We start from the raw sequence: 25377 nt of genomic DNA, 5'->3' as shown, positions 1-25377 counted from the left end.
TTAAAACTAAATAGCGAGAAAATTATCTATTTTCTCATGTTATAAGCCAATGGTGTGACTGCTCTTTGTCTTATGCATTCATGTATTTAAGAAGCAGAGGACTGTCAGCACACCTGATGAGAAAATGTAAAGTGTTTTTAGCTTTAATAATAATCCTACTTAGCTCGTGATTAAACAAGCTATACAAATAGTTTAGTCCAAAAAAAATGTTACGTATTGCTCTCTTTGAGAGTCTCACATGAACAAGAAAATTCAGCTTAATCCAAAAGCACTGTTTGTGAAATGCCATACAAGTACATACATTTGCTAGCAAATTTTTGAATTACGAACAGGGTGTTGAACTTGTGCTCCGTAATTTTCTTTTCCTTCAGAGTTAAATCAGATTAATACACAATCTCAACATTACCATTACAAGAATATCGGACAATGTTCTTTGTCATGGGCTACTGTCAGTGACTGTGACATACCCTGCACTGCCAAACCCAAATATTAATTATCAAAAGTCAAATAATTATTAGATATTTTTAAGTATGAAATCTGAAAATAATTAAGGTAAGCTTTTGCCTTCTTACTTACCACCTATAAGGTTGTCATTTTCACAATCTACTTTGAAAGTACTCAGATTAGGTGTACGAATAATGATCTTCAAAGTAAAATGAAATTTTCACATGATTCTATAAGCTGGACTTGGAAGGAAGATACTGACTTTTATGAAAAAAAAAATCAAGAACAAACATTCAAGTAAAGTATTTGCAAACAAAACCATAATGTAACACCATCAGGATGCTTGCCTTGGCTGGGACAGGCAAGTAGAATTACTTGCTGCTTAAAGAAAAAGATGGAAAGAGTGTGCTAGCCAAACACCAAGAGTCTTTGCCACAAGAAACTCAGACAAATGCAGAAGGTGGGGATAAAAGGGAGAGAGAGCAAAATCAATTTTAGGAAAGGAGAAATCTGTGAAAGAAAATAAATCTGGGGTGAAAGTTCTGGGATTTTTCTTGCATTTATCATGTTCACCATAGATTCTTATATTTTGCCCAGATATTCACATACAGCATAAGTTGCCCCTTTTCATGGTTCTCATCTATTTCTCAGAATACCAGATAGTTACAAACTACATTTAGAGACAAACTTATGAGAACTTAACAAAATCTTGTTTTATCAGTCTTTTCAACCCATCAATATCATATTAATTTTTCAGAGCACTTTTCCAAGTAGATTTAGACTCCTTAGTAGTACAAAAAATTATCTTGGAGGAAGTAATGGGAACCCAGCAAATTATTTTAAAGGCCATAAGTAGCCACATGTTGATGCCCTATTCTCTCTTTTCTGCAAACTGAAAAGCCTTTCAGGAGGTAACTGATAGATTGACATGAAGTGAGTGATGCCATCCAACACTGCTCTTCAGTTTATCACTTACTCTTCTGACTAGTGGTTCATTTGTGGAATATTAAGTCTTATTTCCACGTCTTCTTTTATTGCTGACTGAGCCAGTTTAACTAAAGCAGTGCCCTTGTGGCTGGTTTTGAAGAGATCCCAGAATTAGAGGAAATTTGTCCAACCAAAACAATGGATTTTCCCTCTTGCTGCTGGAAGGCTGAACAGAAGGCAGACATGGGAACCGCACAGTGCCCAGACAACCCTGCACTCTGAGAAGGACAGATCGTTAAACTCAGCATAGCAGAACTGGGATTTCTGCTCTCTGCAGCGCTGGAATAACACAAGCAAGTTAAGAGGACAACAGTTCAGGGAACCTAGCTTTCTCCATGCAAACAGATAAGGAGTTATGTAAATGATGCAATAACTCCAAAAGCTGTGGTTTTTTGTTTGTTTGTTTGTTTGTTTTTAATAAGCATCTACCCTCAATTACAATAAAAGCAAATTCAGAGGTGTAGTCCACAATTGATCCTGTCAGAAGTGAAAGGTGTAGTATCACTTCCGCCTCTTATCACCTTGATAGCTGGTTGTGGAATGCAGGCAGAGCCTAGAAATCTTTAGACTGCTCCTTGGTAAAACCCACCCACCCCACAGCTCAGTCTTGTAAGTATGGTAACAAACAGGCAGTAACAGCCTAAGTACACAACTTCTGGTGAGCAAGAGCCTATCCTGTTGTCTGAAAACAAATATCCACTCCACAAAATTGCCATCATTATCCACCACTAATCAGCAGAAGATCCAGTAATACTGGAAAAAAAAACATTGGAGGCTTGAAGAATGTTGCTGTACAGAATGGCAGAACTTACACATATTATTTCTTTATGGGTCACAACTTTGAAAAACTGCATTCAAAATTATCTGTGCTTTTAATACAGTGGAAGCAAATTTGGCAATGAACCTGCTTACTAGAAAAGGCAGTATAACACAACATTGAACAACCAAGTGCTAACTGACCAGTTTCATTATGGGTTTTTATCCTTTGTGGTAATGTAGAGCCCCTGCTTGCCTACTACAACCAAATATAAACAATTTGCTATTTAAAATTAAAACGTAAACTAAAAAAAAAAAAAAAAAAAAAAAAAGAGGAAAGAAATGTGTAGGCTGTCAAACCTCTGTTTTCAGATGAGCAGAAAACATGGTCTCTGGTTCATCATTCCTGGATCCCTTCAGTTGCCACAGCTTAATGCAATAGATATGTGAGCTTGATACTGAGCTGCCACAGCTTACAGTTTGGCATAACAAAATAAATGGAAGTAGACAGGGGCTTAAGTTAATATGCTGGACTATGAATTGCAGCTGGTAAAATACATTCACAGCGCGTGTTCTGCTGTCTCTGTTACAGGGTAGTTTCATAAGTGAAGAGGTGAGGAAGGATGGAATAGCCAAGAAAGTAAACTTGTGCTCAGTCAACAATTTGCCACAGCCCTTAGCTTCTGTACTGAGTACAGTAAGGTATAATCTACTTCACTCACAGGTATATAACTGAGCTGAAAAAAACAAAATAGCTTTTCCTATGAATTTATCACCAGGACAAAAAAAATGTGAAGGGCAAAAATAAACTAAGAGAGACTGATCCTTTTTGCTTAGCACTCCTAATTTCCATTAAATCCCTACAATCTTGTCACATCTTCTGTCTTAACCAAATGGAGTTACAGTTGACAGCTGACTCACTCCCATGCAAGCCTCATACTTATCCCATCCTGGGTCTGCAGCCAACAATAGCCCAGAGTTGGCTACGTCCAGTATATTGGACTAAAGAAGTACGTGCTGCCTCAAGAGGAGTGCAAGAATAGCTAGGACAGTTTTGGGACTGATTAGTAATTGTCTAGTATTTCCCTCTCCAAATTCAGTGGAAGGAATGAATAGGGACTTTTCTAAAAGATTTCAACTGTCTTCACAGTGCTAACATCTCAAAGCTAATGATATAAACGGCAAATGACAAATATAACGTAATGATAAGCTGACCTTAATCTTTTGCAGCCAATGAAAGCAGATTACTCTTGGATTCCCGGGCACACTAAAACTCACCAGCCAGCTCAAGGAAGTCAAAGGTCTTCAAATATAGCAAAAGTAGCTTTAATACCATCTAGCTTTTTCCAAAAGAGGATGATGATCCAAAAACTTCTGAGACTGTCAGTATAGGGAATTGTTTCATAATCAAGAGCATAACAACTGTTTCTTTAAGGAAAAAAAAAAAAAAAAAACCTACCATCTCTGAAAGAGATCTCTGCCATAAGCATAGCATCATAATACTTTGCTATTTCTTTTACATCAGAAGCACCAGAATTGCTCTTAAACAAAGCAAAAGGGCTCTCATAAGGCAGTTCAACTGGCAGTAAAAGTACCACAAATGGAAGGGAAGCCTAGGCACACTACAATTATTTTATATGCAGGATGCCTGTTAAAATTCTTGTCTTTTGTCATTGCTGTGTTTTTAACGTAGTTAAATTTGTTTCTTTCCCAGTCCCTACTGCTTTTGTTTCTTTGCATTGCAGAACTTTTTAATCTTCCTCCTGTTGCATGTATTTCATTGGACAAGAAATACGCTGTACTGCCATAATCTTAATACATAGTTAAATACAAGAGCTGATAGACTTCAAATGTAATGATGGCCTTCCTTTTTCTGTATCATACTGTACACATGCTAAAATCTTGCACAAAATACAATGGAATGGCACTTCATATAGCAGTGAAACTTCAGTCTGTAAGACTCATCTAAAATAATTCTTTTAACCGTCAAAGGTTTCTGAGTTTGCATAAGCTGCTTTTGAGAATGAATCCTTCTAGCTCAGAACTCTCTCTTTTAACTTAAGAAACTCGTGTGCAGCTAAAGGAACATAAATTTATCCAGGGGAAGAAACTACGCAGCTCTGAATGTATACACCGTATCACTTTGGAATTTCTGCTCCCTTTTCCTTTTTCCAGTTGTCATCTGTAAATATCAAGCTTAGCCACACTAAATGTGACAAAGTTGTAATTCATATCTAGAAAAACTTTCTATTTCATTTTTAAATGAGTAATTTTTAATTAACCGTTTATCACCAGCAAGGTGCTGATGAATTTGTCATTTCATATGCTACATAAAACCTAAATCCCCCTTTTTCATTTTGGCATATTTTGAGGCACCCTTGATTTATACTTACATGCTTTTTTGCTGAGTTGTAAGCAATTCTAATCAAGATTTTCACTATCAATTTTAGGTCAATGTAAAAATATAATATTAGTAGCAGATGATGTTATTAAGCTCAGCATTAGGTGAGTAGCTTTAAGAAACTCACAAAAAATGGTCTCCTGTAAGAAGGAACACAGGGACAAAGAGAAGTTGACGAATATCTTGGAAAGGCCTTCTGGCAATGCCATGTGATTTTGATGGTAATCTTTGGTTTTATTGTTCTCTCCAAGCAAATGCCAGCCCTAGAAGTGAGTTTTGTGTTGTTCTAAGCAAATCGGGAAAACACAACCCCATTGTGTACTAAATTAAACATCTCTGCTCCCTCGGGGCATTAAAAAAAAAAAAGAATTAAAAAATATATACTAAAGTAAATCTCTGCAGCATATTGCTCTGCTGCTGTTACATAAGGCTGTTCTCATTATACAGGGCTGATGGGAATCCAGTGGTCCAGATAATCTGTTGAAGTCCCAGATCGATGTTAAATTCTAGACTAAACTTTACTGCCTCAATATGCAGATGTGGGGAATTTGCTCTCATTTGCCCAGGGAAATTACATGCAGTGCTATCAGCTCTAGCTCCTAATCATGCTGCTGTCAGATTCTAAGCTGCTGAAAGCTGATTGCTTCAAGAAAAGTTACATAATATTTCTGGATTCATCAATGTTACTTTCAGCAGCATCAGCTAATTTTTGTCTTTTTTTCACCCCCAATTCAGGATATACACAGGAGTGGACAGCTTAAAATGAGCTCCACTACCTCCTTCCCACCTTCACATGGCTCATTTACCATAGCAGACATGCTGTGAAGACATGAAAGTAGCCCTATTTATGAACAGGAGGAAAAATTTTAACCTTGCCATCTGATCCATACTTCCAGGAACATTTGTATGTGGAACACACTAAGTTTCACATCACACATTGCCCACTGATGTTGTCACCTAGAAACCTGGATTGTGCCTAAGTGGAGTCTTAGAGTAATGGGGACAGGACCACCATGCTATTCGCATCAACTTTCTGAAATCAGGATGTAATATTGTAAAAGGTTCTTCTCACAGTGCCTCCTGCAGAAGCGTTGTGCTTATTTTGATACTGTACATCCAGAGCTCCTTCAGCCACTGCTACTTAGACCCAAAATTCTGATAGATCCTCAGCTTCCCTAGCACCATAGCCTTGGTGTTAAATATCACGACAGAGGTTTTATGGTCACAATCCTAGAAAGTACTGCTGCTGTTGCTCACCTCAGCGGATGTTGGTTCTTAAATCTTTGACGGTAGCATTATTTTGAGAATACTGCCCTTCTCTTATAATTTCCAGCTGGTATCAAATAAAGGAACTTTGGAAAAAAAAAAGAAAAAAAAGAAAATAGACTGAAAGATACCTAGAGAATTCTAGACATAGACTTATGGTGATCCTACATTCACCCTCTCCATTGACTTGTTGCCACTGTCTCCTCAAGGCACAGTCTTCAAGAAAGCTGAAGCTCGTGCTCAGTGCGATGGCCAAAATCCCATGGACTTGGGTGACTAAACATTCAACGGCTTCCAGATTGTTATTCATTTTGTATCACGCTAATGGTTCTCCTCTTAACAGTCTTTCCAGGAAACAACGTCATTTTTATGTTATTGTAATTATCTCAGACACAATGACTGAGAGAAACTAAAACCAGCATTGTTAATAACTGATTGCAAGGTCTTATTTGCTAGCGATCTTAAATCACATACAGAAAAAAACTGAAGGGGATGACCAAGTTTTACCAAATTCAAAACATTACAGAAAACTGACCTCTCTGTGAAAGGGAGCAGAGAGCATAAATGATGGCTATTTATAAGTAAGAAATAACAATGGCAAAGATTTGGGTCACGCCACTTTTATACTTTCAGATCTCTGTTCATTCAGTGCATGGTGTCAGAGTTTCACAGCTGGGAAATCAGTGAGGAGCCCTGCAACTCTCGAATCACCTAGAAGCGCTTGTAATTTCTATTTTGTGAAGGAGGGAAACAAAGGCTGGATTATTTCTCTGGGGTCGTCATTTTTAGCACCGACGCCTAAGGAAAGTGAGTCCACGGAGCAACTCCATTATTTGAACCAAGAGGAACATGAGTGGGGAAAAGCAGTTTTCTGCGATCGCGGGAGAAAACAAGCCCCGGGGCCGCCTCTTGGGAGCTCGCTCGCCGGCTTCCCGAGGGAGTGGCGTGCGGGGCTCCGCCAGCTGCGAGGGCAGCGGCCCCCGGGCGGCAGGTAGGCGCCCCAGGCCGGGCCGGGCGACGGGAGGCCGCCAGCTCCTCGCCGGCAGCCGCGGCCGCCCGGACGCGCCCCTGAGCCGCGCTTCCTGGGGCTCCCCGCGGCGCGGCGCCGGCGGACGGAGCGGGTGGGTGGGCGGGCGGAGCGGCGGAGGCGGGCGGAGGGGCGCCCACCTGCCCCCGGCCGGCCACAGTCCCCGGTGCGGCGGGGCGGGCGGCGGCGATGAAGGGCCCGCGGGCGGCCGCGATGTTCGGGGCGGGCCGGTACAGCATCCCGCGGCCCGTCACGAGGAACCTGGAGGACCTGGACTCGGTGCAGAGCGTCCTGCTGCACAGGTCGGTACCGGGGACGGGGACGGGGACGGGGACGGGGACGGGGGCGGGGAGGGAGGTCACGTCCCGGGCTCGGCAGGCTCCGGAGCCCCTCGCCCTCGCCTTTTGTTGCCAAGGCAGGCAGCAGCACGGGCCGCGGCACCTTCCCCTCAGGCTCTCCGGGCTCGGGCCGCCCCGGTGCTCGGCTCTCCCTCATGGGGCCGCCGCCGCGGCCGCACGCAGGTGAGGGGAGCCCGCCTAAGGTGCCTCGGAGAGGTGCTGGCACCCCGCCAGGGCTCTACCGAGCTGCGGCACTGAGTAGGGGTTTTCACGCGGGTAGGAGAGCGACTTGACAGAAACTCTGCTGGACCGGTTCCACGAGCGCTTTGAGTCCTCCTTTAAGGAGAGAAGAAAAAGATCTGCACTCGCACGCAAATCCCAGATGGGCGATCCTTAAGTGAGTGTGCAGGAGAAGCGCTGCCTGAGAAGAAACTTCCTTTTTCCCTGCCTTCACCATCCCTAACAGGCAATTCTCCGCGGAACCTCACCACAGAGAAACCTTGCCAATAAGACCGTGTCCAGGAGGCCAGAACAGGACTTCCCAAGCCACCCTCGCTGCCATCTTTGCGCTGGCTGAGGGCTGCTTAGCTGCACACGGCAAGCACCATCCCATTCAGCAGTGCCCAACATCAGCTCATCTGCAGTTGTGCCCCTTTCCTTAAGTATTCTCTCTGCTGCATTGATTGATTTCCTACTGAAAAGAAAAAGTGCACTTTCTCTCAGTGCCAGCTCCAAAGAGATATTGCTATGGGAACTAACAGCTAATTCAGAGCTCAACTTCTCCCCAGCTGAAAGCACCAAACTGAATAGTTGCTTAAAAGCCGTTTCTGTGAGCGCTCAGGATGAAAACTGATTGCAGCAAGTAGGGCACTCTGGGACCAGCCTGTGTAGCAGCCCGTGCTGCTCTCTGAAGTTGCTTTATCTATAAGCAAAAAATGTGCCTGTGTGTTACCAGGGGGTCCTCTGGTATTTGAAATACTGGGAATGCGTTTGTTAGTGACTTAACAAAAAATGTTTTGCTTCAAAGTCGGATTAAAAACATGCTGCCCCCTGGTACTGCTTGCATGTATACTTTCAGTGTAATGAGGTACATTTTTGTACTTGAAACAATTTGATGTAGTCTGATTGCAAATAACTTTCTTCCATGCTTGACATGCCTGCTATGTGTAGCAGATGATCCTAAAAATGCCCATGGATTTGATGCGAAGCAAAAACAGTAGGAAAAATCTTATTTGAAATTACAGCTGCATTTCATGTTGGTGGGAACTCTTAGCCCTCTAAGATTCTTTTCTGAAAGAATGAGATAGGTTAGGTTGAACTGGTGTTCCTGAATTCTTCGTGGCCATCTTCTGTTGTTTCTACGTTCTTCTTCTGAAATACTATTTACAATCCATTTTGACAATTGCACAGAGGGAAGCTGATAGAGGGGCTTTAAAAAGATAAAGAACAGTCAATTTTATTTATTCGGCACTAGTTTGTTTTCCTATAAAATCTAAATTCTTTTGGTCACAAAGGTAGCCTTCACTCTCCATGTAGTCTGTTGAAATGTAAATATCCCAATTAAATGACAGTCCAGTATCCCCGTTCAATTCATGCCGCCTTGCTGTGGATGGTCTCTGTGTACTAATGTCAGAAAAGCTGTGAACAGAAGATTTTGTAATCACAGTCTTATTCATGTAATCTTGTGTAAACCTTACTGTAATCGCAAAACCTTATTTGTTAAGAAAAGCCTTTGAAAAGTGCCTTTGCCTCTGAAGTAAAGAAAGATTTTGTTGGTGGAGGGGAAAGCTGTACTCTTGTCATTAATCTTGAACAAAGAGGAATTTATTCCTGTCTCATTTTTGCTGATGCTGTGCACTGAGGAAATAAAAAGTCAATAGGACTCAATAACTATAAGAACTGGAATGGGCAATCCAGTTTTACCGTCAGTTTTTCTTCAGATGTTTGAGTAAAGGAGGCATTAACCTCAAGAAACTTAAACAGAGATGAAAATGTTGTCCTCTTAGTATTGTCCATCTTATCTATAATACATCATGGTATGTCTGTCCAGTTGTCAATAGAGTCTTCTCGGAAATATTAACTGATTTGAAAACTAGCAGAAAGGAAAGAATTAAGCCACAGTAAGTTATTTAGGCCTTATTTATTTATCGATAAAGAAGAGCTGTAATTGAAGTGTGGAAAAGGAGGGGGGAAAGCCAAGGGACACTTAAAATGCCGTTGATAAAACCGGCAATTGGAAGAAAGATTCAGCTGTGTGGTCCAGGCACATCCAGTGGAATTTTTCTCACTGTATTACTATGAACTGGTTTAGCCTGCACTGTACAAAAAACAAAACCAAAAACCAGACAGCTGTGAGATGCAGTCGCCAGAGAATTCTCCCAGTGTGCAGCGCTGTTCAGGTAGTACAACTGTCAGTTCTGTTCCTCACCCCCACAGGCATTTAGCGGGGAAAGTGCCCCTGAAGAGGAAGGGGAGGTTGCTGACAAAGCAGTGACCTGGATAGTAATACCCAGTAATTCCTGGACAGTGCATTGGCACCTCACAGGCATAAACCGGACACTCCTAAGTATCAGGCAGAGTTTCCTTATAGCAGAGGGAGCTGTAATTTGCTCCTGTATACCAGAGGCATAACGCTGTCCCTGTTTTCAGCCCTCTGTTGAAGACAGCATGGCCACATCCATGATTCAGGCCCAGCACACCTTCTGAATGCGAATCAGTGAAATCAATGTGACATTGACAGTGAATTGTGGGTCCTGGTAAAACTGCGAAAATTGCACCTAACTATACAAAACTAAACAGGGCAAGTTAGAGTAATCATAAACACAAATCCTGACTTTCCCTGTGCTCTTACAGCTAACTGCTAAAACAGACTACAACTCCAGCCTCATTTCTTCATCAGGTTGAAAAAATCAGTTGCCAATGTGTAAAAATGTTAGTAGTTTAAATTTTCAGGTACATGGACAGTGGTTGGAGAGGAGTCGAGAAGTAACCATGCAGCAGTACCAGAATTGAGTTGCATGCTCATTGTTTCTCCTTTATTAGAAAGGAGTATATCTCCTTGGTATGTCCTATGCACTGTCCTCTTTTACTGTCTACAGCCAAGCATATGTGTAGATATCAAGATAGACTTATTTTTAAAGCACAATACCTCCTGAAGCAGGTTAAGCCAAAAAGAAACAAGGAACTCTTGTTCTGAAATGAATTTCTACACATGGAGTTAGTTCCTTGCAGGAACAGCGAATCAGAAAAACCTTTAGGCAAAAATGTTTTTTAATTATCCACTTTTAAATGTTCATTAACCAGCTGTCCAGTAAGGGTGAGTAGTAGTATTGGTGCCAATGACGGCCATGGCGAATTTTTACCATTTGCTTATTAATATCAGCAACGTAGCGTAGGAGGCTCAGGGGTTCCTTAGTGAGAAGTATCAGCTCAACTACTTGGACTAAGTGTAAAGGGTCTTCAGAAGACAAAGTATTTCAAATCTTTTCCTAATATTTATGCACAAGAAATTATGAGAAGCTTTCTTCTTACGGATCGTGTGGGAAAATCTGTGTCTCTGCTAAAATAAAATCCTGCTGTGTGTGATAACGTCCTTCAATCTTTAATTGTTCCCACAGCAGCAAAATTCCACATTGATTTCAGAAAAATACTGAGGTGATTCCCAACTAGCAGTAGACTAAAATCTTCCATTATCCTTTCCTTCATGATATGGTTATCCCTATAAAATAGCAAGCGGTGTAAGACTGCCTCCTCATTTTTGGAGAGCCTGTATTTCTCACTTATTGAGCAAACAACTGGAAACAATTAACCAACTCTTGAACTCAGTGAAATTTAACATAACTAACAGGACCATCTGGCATAGACTATCACTTCGCTCCAGAAACACTTCAGTGTGCTGCCATTCATTGTATTAAAAGTGCTTGCAAATATACGTGGAATTAGGGTGGGTGGGACTGTGTATTTCACCTACCTCTATTAAAATTTTAACTCCTGCAGTATTCCTTTTAGAAAATACCAACTCATCAGGTGCTTTGGGAAATGCTGCTTATGCAGACAATTTTGTTTTTACAAAGTAAATTGTTTGGGAAATTGGGTAGTTCTAAAATATTTTTTCCACCTGTTTTTCTAAAAGCAATAGAAAGTATGAAAGTTGATGCATAGCTTGCATTTTGGCAATTGGAAACAAATACGTGAATTTTTAAGAATCATCTACCATGCATGGATTATATTCTTTGTGTAGAGTGTTTTGTGCCAGTTCAGATAGAGGAAAAAAATTATCTACCATATCTTATCCTAAACTGAATGAAACTGTACTGGAACAAATTTACTTTTTTTTTTTTTTCTTTAGGTAGGGAATATTTCCATCTCTTCCTTCAGATAGATATGCATTGTTAAAATCCACACAACAGTGATATATCTTTGAAATAAGCTCTTGTACAGGCACTTTGTGAGGTGCCACAAGATTTAAGATACGTGTCTCCAACTGCTCTGGTTGAAGCCTTAATCGTGGGGATACAAGTCCAAAACACTCTTTGTCTGTTAATTCACTTGAAATCACATTTATTAATGAACACTTCCCTAAGACAGTTTCAAACACAGGAATTTCATACCAGAATTCTGCAACTCTTGCAAAATGCTCCAGCACTATAAAACCTCACTGTTGAAGCTGTGCAAATATCCCACTGAGCAAAGATTAAATCCAACACGTTTAAAATGTTTCAACAATTATTCTCCATCCCTTTACTTATTCACCATGTGCATCCTGATAGGTTTACTGACATAGCTACACAGCAAGTTGTCTGCCGGGCTGCCGCAGGTCTTGCTTCTCATGCATGTGAATAATCTAAGTTCTGAAAATTGAGTAGGGTTTGGGTTTTTGGGGGGGTTCCTCTTTTTACTGTGTATGATTTTGCATTTATGGCCTGCATTGACTGCACTAAGGGGCCAAACCACCTAGCTTGTTTGGCTCTGCCTCACGTCCTTGCCCTTCCTCCCTAATTTACCCACTGTCCTGACTAGCCTACAGAGAAGTAATCTTAGTTTCTCATGACTCTTTAAGGGAGTGTAATAGAGCATAACATAGCGCATGGGGGCATTCTGCTGCTAGCCCCTTGATGAAAATTACAATCTAATTCAGGTTTCTTTCCCCAAATCAGGTTTTGATTATAAGCAGTGCTTCGGGGCTCACCCCAGGACTATGAGTTCCATCAATAGCCTCTTTTATGGGACCGTGGCTGGGGCCTCGCCATCTGAGGGCTGAGCAGTCTGTTCTCCATTATGTTTTCCACACTTACCCGCCGAAAGACTTTCAAGAGACTACTGAGACTCAGATGGTGCTTTCGAGGAAGCGGGGCGGGGGGAGGTTGGGCACTCCAACGAGCTGCTCCCCTGGCAAGCCGTAGAGGGCAGGGGAAGAGGTCTCTGTGCCGGGACCTACGCTACGGCCGACCCTTAACTCGCGGCGCCTCAGAGTGCTGCGGGGCCGCCGGGGGCTCCCCGCCGCCTCAGAGGCGGCGCCGCGACCGTTAACGCGCCGCGCGCCCCGCCAGCTTCCCGCGTCTCCATGGGGACATTGGGGCCACGGGCCGCCAATAGGAGGGCGCGGTGCTCGTCACGTGTGGGACAGGGGTTGCTGCGGCTGTCATGGCGTCCGGGGGGAACGGCGGGAGCGGGGCCGCCGCCGCTGCTGCTGCTGCTGCTGCTGCTGCTGCTGCTGCTGCGGGCGCGGAGCCGCTGCAGGGTGAAGGCGTTGGGCGCGCGGAGGGCGGCGGCGGCTCCGGCTCCGGCTCGTGCGCCTCCTCCCTGTCCGCGAGCTCCGAGTAAGGGCGGGTTGGCGGCGGCGGCTCGGGGCTCGGAGGGTGGCGGGTTCGAGACCCGGCCGCTGCAGGGCTTTTGAAGCGGGTCTTGCTGTAGGGTGTCGCTGATGGCGGGGCGGCGCTTTGCCTGGCGATAAAGTTTTTTTGTTTGTTTGGGTTTTGTTTTTGGTTTTCTTGCTTCGTTTTTAAAGCGACGGTTCCTTGGCTTAAAACGAGGGGCCTCCCTGGCCCCTCAGTTCAGACGCGTATTTCCAGTTGTAATTTACGGTGCCCTGTCTGGGATGTTGTTTTCATTATGCGAGAAGGAAAAAAGAAAGTTTTAGTGGGAGAGCTTTGAAGTGTGTTTAAATATACTTTGTTTTGCGATTATCCCACCCATCTAGCTCAGAGAAACAAAGCTGTTGGAGGTACAGCCGTGTAACTCTGTGCCTCTGTTTATGAACCACAGCTCAATGGTGACGTGTTTCTGCCTGAAGCCGTGCATTTTTTTGGTTTTGTGTGCTTTTCTTTTCCAAGGATTTCACCTAAAATATCATCTTCCTGTCATCCTTAACATGTTCTGAAGATGAAGCTGTGGTCCAGTTCTCCACGCCGAACACAGCATACAATACTCCAGTATACGTTGAAATGCATTGTTTCTGTCACTGCACCATAGAACTGTGAGGCCTTAATTTTAGGTCCAGCAGTACCTCCAGTTGGCATATAAACACCTGTAATACTCCAGCCTTCTGCGTTCAGAAACAAGAGGGGGTTAGGATGGGATCTGTAGTGAAAAAGGAGTATGGTTTTGCCAAGTTGTAGGTACAAAGATAGGTTTGGGAGGTATTTTGAGGTAATGGCATTCCTTCCTCTACAGATGAGCTGTATGTGGTTTTATAATCAGCCAGATTTGGTTAAATTAAAGAAAGAAAAGTTGTTAAAAGTTAGTAATGTCCAGAATAAACTTCTGATGGTTGAACTGATAGTGCTCAATAGTACCACAAATGTGGACAAAACTAAAGTACGCTGAGGAACACCGATGAGAGGGCAGAAATAAGGATGATAGGAGTGCCTGACATACGCAGTTGTGAAGGCAGTGTGTTGGCTTTTTTTTAATAATTTTGTCTATTTTAAGAATTTAACATTTGCTGTCATTTTTGCTACTTACTTGTGATGGACCAGAGCCCTCTAGGCAGCTGTAGCTGTGAAGAGGATGGCAGCTTTGTGTATGCCACACTGGTGCCTCAGTCCAAGGCTCTGCTTTGTCCTTGCTTAGCCAAACTCTGGGGAAACTAAAGATAATGATCTTCTGCAGAGTATCATATGGGTGGATTTTAATCATGCAGTGCAGTAAAATATTTAAACCTTGATTTGTTATCTTCATTAATTGCTTTAAAACAAGGCTCATAGATGTTACTGCATATGAGTTTATTTGGGTGAAGTCTTCTCTTGCTTCAAAATCAGAACTCAGTTCCTTCATTTCTAGTAAATATGTATTTCTTCCTACACGTGTGTGACTTCAATTTGCATAGCTGTTCAGACATTCATTCCAAAGAAGAAATGCCTGTGTGGGACTATTGAAACTGTTCTTAGAGGTACGCAGGTCTTCCAGGTTGTTACGTCTCTAATGGAAGCTTTCAGACCTGTACAGAAGCTCAGTTTATTGTGTGCTTGTTCTGGCACAAGGCAAGAGTGCTGGAAATGAGATTTTGTTTGTTTGTTTGTTTGTTGCGTGTTTAAAGTAATTGTGTAATTGTAACATTAGGTAAAATAAATAAATAAACCTGTTATCCTACGTACACATTTCTTGTTTCAGACTTTCCTATTTTTAGGTGCCTGTAGGGATCTCTGTTTGGAAAGTTATAGTTCCTTTTTAGTGTGCCTTAGTGACAGTGTCTTGAAGGAAAATAGTTCGTGTCCTTACAACGCCTTCTCTATTCCCTTTGGGCTTATTCCCATGGAACAACTTTACTCTATGTTTTCTTCCTTGACAAGCCTTCGATCTGCTTCTGTTTGAGTGGACCAAGTGTGACTCTCCTACACATCCCTTTCTTTTTTTTTTTTTTTTTTTTGTCTTGGACCATCAAATAAAATAGATGACAAAGGTGGAGAATGTCAGTGTATGAACTGATATCCAAGTTGAAATTTTGATGTCTACCCCAAAGAAATGCTGTCACGGGTGTTTCTGCTTTGTTGATTTCTGATGTTCCCTTAATGAACCTTGTGTTTCCCAGTTTTGCTTACATGTGCCAGAATGCACTAGTACTTTTTAAAAAACAAAACAAATGAAATGCTGTCATGTTATTTCTTAAATAGCACCTTTTGCAATGTAGATCAGATAAGGGTCTGTCCACAAAAGCCGTTAGGTGTTGCTATCATTCTGATACTTCCATGAGTATTTTACTCAAGACTTGAAGTAAGAGCTTGCAGACGATACAAGCTTTGATTTACTCAAGGCTATAATGGCATCAGGAGTAGCCAAATTATCACAGGAGGGGGCTTTTCTTCAAGAGAAAGTGCATGATGAGGATTCCTGTCTGCAGCATCCTTACACATCTTTAAGTCTCTGGAGTTCCAGGAAGAGAGTATTATCAGCGTGGGTTTTTTGTATTCTTTTTTTCCGGCAAGATCTTCCCTCTGAGCCCCTAAAGGCACTGTGATGCAGTGTCCATGTGTAATATTCTCTGCTCAGCTAAGTTTTGAAGCTGTATCATTAATCCATGTGTTCAAATTAATGCTGTATTCAAATTATGTGGTAATACTAGTTTTAAACCAAGCTTGCTTCCTTTATTCGGTAAAATTAGCTAGTTCTAGTACAGAATGTATGAATGTACATTAACTTTACACAATGAATAGTATTAATTACTATGTGGGTCTCAATTCCAGTTTTTCCTTGTTTGATTTTTATCAGTGCAGTCTCAGATTTGTAGAAGGGGAGATGTGGCTGTCGTCAAGTCAGTCCGTGCTGTTTTCCAGGGGCAGGGAGATTGAGCTGGTCTTGTCTGTTGGTGAAAATCTTCCATGCAGAATATCCCAGATGTTCTTACACGGACTGCTAATGCTGATTCTTTGTGTGTCTGTGAGATCAAAAAGCTCTCTAATATTTAGCTTTAACGTTTTGGTAAATTAAAACAGTGATTGCTCTGCCCATTTTGACTGTTGTGATCCTCACGCTCCTCATGTACTAGTGCTCTGTGGTTCATCTTGGAGTGGGGGAGTTGACAATTTGGCCTGTTGCCTCTTCAGCTATCTTTTTTTCCTCAACCAAAAGAGCATGATTTCCTCCAGTCTCCTTCCATTTAAAACATGTTTATAAACTACTTGTTACTTGTTTCTGTGCTCTTGTTGCAGTTATTACATCTTTCTTAAACTGTTTGATCCAAAACTGGACGCGGTTGACACATCGCCATTGCCAAATTAGGACAAAAATTTTCTCTGCCTTGTCGATGGCGCTCCTGCTAATACATCCTGCACTTGCCTTGCCTTGCCTTTGCAGCAGCTTGATGCTGGTGGCTTAGTGATCCGCTTTAGCTGCCAGAACTTTCTGTAGCAGCGCAGCCTATTTACTTTTTTGTTCTGTGTTTTTGTGTATGAGTTTGAGTATGATATGTTAAACACGTCTTAAAAAGTGTTCTCTGGGTTTCATCTTTTTTTTTTTTGTTATATTAAGATTTTAAAACGTTGTTATTTTCTTTCAGTGACCTTGCAGTACAAGTCTTCTAAGTGTGTAAGGGGAAAAATAACGGGAGAGAACTAATAGGGTGTGTTTCTTTTTCTCAAAGACAAAGCCCCATCATGCCCATGAATATAACTACTAATTAAAACTTGTAACACTTTTGCTTGCTTGCTTTCAGAAAAGACAGCGCTTTTTGCAATGACGATTTTACTGTAAGGCATTTGCAGAATCAATTTTAGTATCTGGGAGGAATGTCTTTCCTTCCTATATCCATCATTTGTCCTGGAAGAGCTCCTATCTTCATGGCAAACTTCAAGTTGCTAAGCTTTCAATACTCAAGAGGCAACATAGTTTTTTTGCCTTGCACTCTCTGTATTCCCCTCCCCACTTGGAAGTAAGCAGATGTCACTTGCATAGCAGTCATCCTTATCAGAGCTATCACTGATCGTTCTTCTTTCTTTCCCAGTGACCTTGAGCCTGAATGGTTGGATGGTGTCCAGAAAAATGGGGAATTATTTTATTTAGAAATGAGTGAAAGTGAAGAAGAAACTTTACTTCAGAACACCTGTCCAGAAATACCAGCAGTGAATCATGTCAGGTTTCGTGAAAATGAAGCTGAAGTTATTCAGGAGGGATCACGAAAAGAAAGAAAGTATGAACTGAAGAAATTGACAAAAATATTAAAAAAGAAGAATCTTTTACCAAAGCATTCTGGTAAGAAAGGGAGTGGAAGCTGTAACGTGCACTCCACTGGTCCTACTTCCATACTGAAACACCAATCCACTCAGAAAACGGGTGTCACTGTTCAGCAAAAATACAAAGATATATATGTTTATGTAAATCCCAGAAAACTGTACGGTGCTGGAGAAGATGAGCAGCACAGGCTTCTGGAGGCCTTGGTAGGGATAGTACATCAGACATCATGGAGCAGCAGACGAGCAGAAAAACAAGGCAAGAAGGATAAAGTCATCAGAGGAATCAGTGAAGAGAAGCTTGTAGTGCATGGCTTGGTGCCAGGTAGTTCAGCAATGAAAACGGGTCAAATACTGATTGGTAAGTAATCAAATAAATGCACTCTTCTTTAAAATAAAGTTTGTTTGTTTTTTGAGAGGCAGCTGACTTGAATATTCCCAAGTATAATTACAACAATTATTTTGTTAATTCTTGTTAATTCTTTAAATAAATATCACTGCGTTGGATGTTTTATTACCTATTCAATTTTAGTATATTAGTGGTTTCAAGAATATGTGACGTAAACCAGGAGGTGTTAATACAGCAAGGTGATGGCCGTCCTTTTAGCCTACAAGGAGTGAGCAGCTTGAACTTAAGAAAAACAAATACTTCTGCCCGCCTTTAATTTAATGCAGAATTTACTCAGTAGGTAAGTGGGACTGTGGAAAAACTTTAGTACGCCATATACTGGATTTTGTATTTATTCTTTTCTACCACCCCTCTTAGATAAGATGCTTTACTGAATATCCGTTAGGTGGATTTTGAGACACAAAAATGAGGAAAAAATGTCGAGTAAAATATATTTGTATGTTATAGTCTTTCTTTGTGCAAAGCATTGTGTGCGTGTTCTTCAGTTTAGCAACAATAACAGCTTCTTCAGCAATTGCAATCAGATGACCTCCAAATATTTGGAGAGTGGAGCCGGAGCAGGCAGTGAACCAGTGTAGCAGCTCTCCTGTGTGCAGGGTTGGCTCCTCAGATGCTTCCACAAGCTGGTACAACTAAGTAACCTGGCAGAAAACTAACCCAGAAGAAAAATCACCTGTCTAGTTTTTGGTGGTAAGTTAAACTGCGTCACAGACGGTCTGACAAGCACCAGGGCTTGAATGACACAAAGGAATGAACTTTTGTGGCCAGCAGTGGAGGAGCAGAAGCAAGTACTCCCACCTCTAGCATCAGGAGGACGTTTAAAGGACTTAGCACTCATGAGCCCCCAGTGTCTGGGATGGTAAATGTGAGACAGCTAGCCTGCATCTCCAAAGGGCAGGAGATGGTTAATTGCCCCTGAAGCTCCTCCCTAGTAAGGGGAGAGCAAAGATGTGATACTGGGTAGAAGATCATGAAAATCTTAATACTGTAGTAGCACAAATCCCACAAAGTCAGCATGAGTGCATTTGAAATTCCAATGTTGTGTGCATAAAAAGGCAAATCGTGCTTTGACTAGCTGATTCCCCTAGCACGTGTTTTCAGTAGGGATGCTAAGGAATACTCCAGAGGGAAAATTGGATAACTTTCAAATTTAACCAGAAAGAACTGATTAGTCAAGTAGTGGGGGATGTAGAATCAGTGGAGGAGGGAGGGAGTTTCAGCTTCATCTGCTGTGCTTAATGTAATGGTATTTAATCTAATTAGAGTAATGGTGGGTATTTATAACCTGCAAGTTAATTTGGGGAGACAAATTTTTCTGTAACTACCTGTTCGTAAGAGCAGCCATGAAGTCAGGATGGTGTAGGCAAACATGAGATCCAGGAGGTAAGGCTAGCCTTCTCAGTGGTTCATCTTCATCTGCAGTATTTGATGTTTCCCAGAGCTAATAAGCACATTAGCACAATTGTTTGATGTATTTTTTTGTTTTGTTTTAAATAGAAGAACATTTGAATTAATCTAAGGACTCTAGCAGTGTAATGTGCTGGATTGGTTGTCAACCAATATTGCCTTGGTTTTGCATGTTGGAAAGAAATATTTTCAAGCATACTATAGTTATTCAGCTTGCAGTTGGGAAAATGAGCTGTATTCTGTGCCAATGGTATCAAGTATATAATTTGAAAGTATTTTTATATGAAAATTATACATCTATAGTGAACACTGAGTACTCTAAAATTTTTATGTGGTGCCTAGAAGCAGAGAAGTTTTGCATAAATTAGATGCTTAGGTTTCAGTGCTGTCAGCATAAAGAATACACAGTAAAAATAATTTTGTTCCTGGGGAAAAAAAACTATCTGGTTTACTGTCTCTGCACTGCACATCAGAGGATGAGATAGTTACGATATACACCCAAAGCATGATTTAGAAGCAGTTCTAGTTCAGTAGATGGCCTCTTCAGATCCTCTCAGATCCTCAGAGGATCTGAAGTTGGACAGGAAATTTAAGAAAAATATGGGAGAACTTTGCTTGTAAGTTTTAGGAATTCTGTTCTGAATTTTGGAAACATTCAGTAAAGAAAGCTGTGGTCAGTCTAAAATGAAAGTATTTGCATAAATGTTAGTAGTTTCTTGAGCCATTGCAAATGAGAAATACCTGATCAGTGCAGCATGATGCCTGCTGGCTGGCTTAGGTTATAACTTTGTTCATCTTTGTTGACCTGCATCTGTTCCTGCTTTATTTTTAGCAACCTGTGAGGGATGGTGCAGACCACTTTTTTGTATTTTTCTTTTCTTAAAGTGGATACCAAGTATATTTTCCTCTGCAGGAAGGTGGAATTGTGCGTATGGTGGCTTCCTTCTGCTGCTCCTTGCTTCTGACTGCTTGTTTTCCTCTGCTGCATCACGACTCCTCCACGGACCGTAGTCCTTCAGGGAATGGATCTTCTGTGGGCCACAACCCTTCCCTTAGTGACTGCTCCACTTTCTTAAATAGACTTGGGCAGAAGTGCCATGGGCTCCCCTCGCTGGGCTGTGTTTTGGGTGCATAATTAGTTGCTTCAAAACTGGCTGTGAGCAGTGACACTGAGCTCCTTCCAAACAGGTCACTCCTGCAGCACCCTGCTCCCAAAATCCTGGCAGGTGTGCCCAGGAGAGTGTTCTAACTCCCCAGTCTTAACATTTGAGCTCTCTAGATTTCCTCCCCAAGACTTGTGTTTGTGATATATAAATAATCAAGTTACTGATTACTTGGTATTTTCGTTAGGAATTCAGTTAACTTATCAGCAGTAAGTATGCTAGCTACTTTAGTGGCTGCTAAGGTTGAATAATGAGAGAGACAAAGCGCTCTTGTTTTTTAACTTTGAATGAACAAAGTGGTTATTGCTCTAACATTTTTAGTAGAAATAACGGCTTTTTTTTCCCCAGTAAATAATCACTTTCCTCAGGTGGCTTCTTCAATTTATTCTGAAATGTGTATCCCATACAGCATCGAACACTCAGCAAATGAAACATCTGTTTATTATTTGTGCAGTACACTTTAATTTTTTTAAGTTTGCATATGGAAGTCGTAAGTCTTGTTGCTGTAATTTATTAACCAAGTAGAATGCAGCCGCTGACCCTATGAAAGTAAATAAAAGTTTTGTAAGCTAAAAAAACTGACGCTTTAACTCCGTAAAAAGATGACACTCTATGTGTAATTTTTCAGTTCATTTATTTATTCATTTACTTTAACAGCCCAGTGTCCATCTTAATTTTATGAATCAAACAAGTCCTCATAGTTTTTCGTATTCCTGCTGTCACTTCCATTTGGGTTATGAAATACAATTGCTTTTTATCTCATGTTCCTTCAGTGTCTTTAGTATTTTTGGAGGAATTTTTCTTTCATTAATTCATTATTAACAATATGCCAAGCCTCATCTGCTATGTAAAACTTTCTATTTTCATCTGTAAGTGTGTTTTCAAAGATAAAAGCTCCACTCACTCTTAGATCCAGTCAAATAAGTGTTGTAATAGGAAATGCCATTATAATTTGATTTCCTCCCCCCACTCAACATCATGTTGAAACCTATCCAGTTTACAGCAGGGGATACTTTCTGTAAATGTGAATTATGGCCATTTTTAGTGTGGTATAAATGGAAAACTAATTCCAACAACACTGAAAATACAGAAAAGTTCTTTCATTATCGGAGTGTGATCATGGCCCTCTTTGCTATTATCTTTTTGTTCTTATTGCATTCATCACTGAGGATCTGAATGCTTTGCATGAATTCTCGCGTCTGGTCAGTAGGCTCAACTGTCAAAAAGATGTGAGAACCACCTAGAGAGAGGGATTATTCCTGAAGGATAGTAAAGATGGACTATAATAATCCAGCTTTGAACAGCTGTCTAAAAGATGCAGGCTGCTGTTGCAAGCTTCAGTTGAAAGATCCAGATCCCAACCCCATTTACTGATGGATGGCTTTCTGTGGGGTTTTACTGTTGATGTTAGGTGGGAGGGTTATTTATTTCGACTGAATAAAGAAATGTTTTAGTAGTAATATTTGCTCGTTTCATTTGAATAGTACAAACAGTTTTTACTCCTTTGGAGTACCTCTGCTGTTGGAGGTCCAAAGTTCAAGTCCTCTGCATAATATCTTAATTTAGCAATCGGACAGAGATTGTTAAAACAGGCCATTGTCACTGGAAAGTGGTGTGTATCTTTTAAATTTGTATAGTATGGACAAGTTTCAAACAGTAATCCATTTACAAAAGAAACCTGCGGTCATCCTTAGACAGTCAGGGTAAATACTGTTTTTTGTCATTTGCAGAGGATGGAGCTAAGAGTTCTGTCAGAAAAAAAGTTCCTGAAAGGACCCCAATACTGTGAGAGTTTGAGATTTTCCATGAGAAATTGCCATATATGGTGTACTTGTTGAAAAGGCTCTCCAAGGCGGAGATGTTGGGCACACAAGACAGAAATACAGAGCTTGTGTAAGCTTTGCTGTGCTCTCACTGTGGAGTTTGGGAAGTCGTTTATGTTCTTTTAATCTCCTCTTGAAGCGTAACAGCGTTGATAAAAGCAGCCTGTTAACATATAAAACAAGTAATTGATCTGGCTTTCTTCAGGAGAATGTGTTCCACACTTTGCCTTTTTTGGAGAGAAGTATGTGAAGATTTATAAGTACTTCACTAAGCCGTTACCAAGAACAGAGAAAACTAAATATCAGGATTTTATGGAAAAAAAAAATGTTCCCAGTCCTCTCCCATGTGAACAGCATGCTTCTGATTTTTAATTCAGCTTAAAATGTTCACTTCCCATCACAGTATGGAAGTGGTATTCATTCATCAACCCATGCCCCCTGGTTAATGGGAAGGAGTTCTGCTTTAAGAAATGATGCAAGAGGGTTTAACTCTATGGAATGGATATTTAATCTGTGCGTCATGGGGGAAAGTGATAGGCAGTCCTGAAATAAACATTTTAGGGATGCCATGCTTTTCTGAACTTCATCTTTTTCAGATGGAGAAAAATATAATTTTTAAACCAGGTGTTTGAGATCAATATATGTTGTTCTTAGGTAATAATGGGTGGATGTGAGACATCATTCTCTGTTGAGAAGAAAATGAAGAGTGAATAATGAATACAGGAGCAAATTCCTGACTCTCTTCTATATGTTCCATCACTCTAATAAAATTCAGTTATGTTTGGCTTTGTGTAGAAGACATGTAGAGATATCTAATAGTTTCTTTGTGGACTGAGAACAATCTTTTTATAAAAAAAAAAATGATAAAACATAAAAACTTGATTATTCATTCTTTATTACTCAACAATAACAAAAACTTTATTCCTTTAGGAGAAGGATATATATTTTCTATAGAAAAGAGCAGGTCAAGTGCTATTTCACAGAAAGTTTTATTATACAGTATAATTTTTGTATACAATGGTTAATGAAAAAGCTAAAACAAAAAACAAGTTTTACATTTTTGTATAACAAGTTTGAAAATAACATTTCATGGAAATGTCTGCTTCTTGTATATGTAATTATATATGTCTACTTCAACAAAAAGGATAAAGTTCACTTTGATTTCTGTACTTACAAAAGTTATTTTTTATTTTTTTACGAAGTTAATAGAGCACAGAAATGATGGGACAATGTGTTTGCAGTACCATCTGTACAAACTTTTTATCTCTAGTGAAATGTCTTTGTGCATCTGAAATTCTGTTATGTTTTAGTCTGGGAAAATTTGACTCAACTCTGCAAGCTATAAAGTTTTTTTAAAAAAATGTGATTCTTTTTTGATTAACTGAAACAATTGTGAATATCATTTAGCCTTTTATTTCATTTAACCTGAATTGCTTAAATGTGAGTGAAGTTAAACTTTGTATATTCATGCAGTCTTTTTAATAGGTTTATCTGAGAGCCTAATTACTTGCACTTTGAAGTTTTTCATACTGATAAAGGGGAGTAAACATTTGTCAGTGAAAATGTAGAAGCAAAACTAACAGAGGAACACTTGCATATATAAACTTTCACTGGCGTTAATTATCGCACTGGGTAGATCTTGTGGTCATGCTCTGCTTTAAGATGCTCTGTGTTTGAGTATTTACATACTTCCTATTGTGCCAGCAGTGTCTTTTCATTCTGTTAAGTTTCTATTCTTTGAATTCTGTTGTGTTTGGTGAAAAGAAAAGGCAAACATCCCCACTCCAATTGTGGAAGGACATACTGAAAAATGTAGCTTTTCTTAGTTCTATGTCAAGTTGCAGTTCTGTAATACTGATACAGCATTTTCTGGCAAAATGAAGACAGCCTTATGGGATTGCCTTGGCTGTGTCTTCTGGAAGGCTATTCCATTTATCGTATATGATCACATTTTTACACATTGAATGGAATAAATATTTACTGTTCCAGTGAAAGTTTTACATATACACATTAGGTGTCAAATGAATAAAAACCATTTTGAGTGTATAACATGTAAATATTGACGGATCTTCTTCTTTCAAAGTGTATTTGTATATTCCACCCTGTGAGATGTGGTACAAAAATATTCCTTAAGTGCTAAGGTATATGTGTGTTCACTAAGTGTATGCAGCTGGTTTGAATGCTGTTTTGGAGCAGAGGATTAGATGCTTAGACTGTTGTCTTTGCAGTAGAATTCATAATTTCCATAATGAAACAAGCGGAATACAAACAACTTTTTTAAAACAGTGCTTCAGATTTCCAGATTAGTACATATGTTTTCTCTTGTATTTGCAAGCGATGATCTTAAATATATATGGTTCTGCGCTGCTCTTCAACAAAGAACTTAGTTGTGTTTATAATTTCTTGTTGTATTAGTGCAGCCTGAATGTTCCACTCTTGACTGCTAACTTTCAAGTCCTGGGGTTCTGGAGTGGGCTCCCCTAGTTGCTCTTCAATGCTGTTTAACTTTAAATTTTCCTATCTTGGAGTTGCCCTTGTGTTGAAGATTCACTAGGCAAAAACGTTACTGTGTTGTACATCTAGAAACACAGAGGTTAAGGAGAGAGATACTGTTACTTGAAATAGGGGAAAAAAAAAAAAAAAAGACCTTCCCAATAGGATTCGCCTATTGCAGGTATAGCTGACTGCTGTTATTAATGCTAACTCTGACAGTTTTTCACATGTCCTGGCACTTGAGAAAAGGATAGGTGTCATGATAGCAGCTTCTAGCCTGCTCAGTATGTTTTGGAATTCCTATACTAAATGGACTGAGTATAAATGGTATAAATGTAGGTACAAATAATAATAATACTGTGAACTGAGGAAATACATGATATGGAAAATGATATGGAAAATACATACATGAAATATCTTTAATATGTATCCTTTTCTTACTGGAGCTTCCATTTGCTTTGAAAGTAGATGAATGTCCAAAAAAAAATTTTTTACTTCTTACTTTCTGTTCCTTTTGTCAGGTCTAACTACTTCTATCCTTTGAGATTCTTTCTTAGCTTTATATTTTGTAATTTTTTTTTCTCATTGATCTCTCTTTTCTTCCATACACACCCCATGGTTAAACCATCTGTATTTTTGAGGGGGATGAGGCAGAGGTTATCAACTAACAATTATCATGATATTTCTCTAAAATATTTTC

At 40.3% G+C, this 25377-nt stretch overlaps 1 protein-coding gene across 3 annotated transcripts in view; it reads left to right on the top strand.

The window, feature by feature from the left end:
* Positions 1–7011: 7011 nt before the first annotated feature.
* Positions 7012–25377, top strand: part of INTU (inturned planar cell polarity protein) — a 49460-nt gene continuing 31094 nt past the window's right edge. For 2 of the 3 annotated variants that reach the window (XM_040555662.1, XM_040555661.1), the window contains exons 1-2: positions 12776–13038; positions 17157–17743. In XM_040555662.1, coding sequence (XP_040411596.1) covers positions 12863–13038; positions 17157–17743 — 763 coding nt within the window. In that variant the 5' untranslated portion in view covers positions 12776–12862. Of the gene's footprint in view, positions 7184–12775; positions 13039–17156; positions 17744–25377 lie in introns of those variants that run through there. The other variant, XM_040555663.1, reaches the window with a different exon arrangement.

Source organism: Cygnus olor, chromosome 4, assembly GCF_009769625.2.
Source record: "Cygnus olor isolate bCygOlo1 chromosome 4, bCygOlo1.pri.v2, whole genome shotgun sequence".
Lineage (NCBI taxonomy): Eukaryota > Metazoa > Chordata > Aves > Anseriformes > Anatidae > Cygnus > Cygnus olor.
Note: the sequence above shows the minus strand (reverse complement) of the source record. Positions and strands in the feature narration are given on the sequence as shown.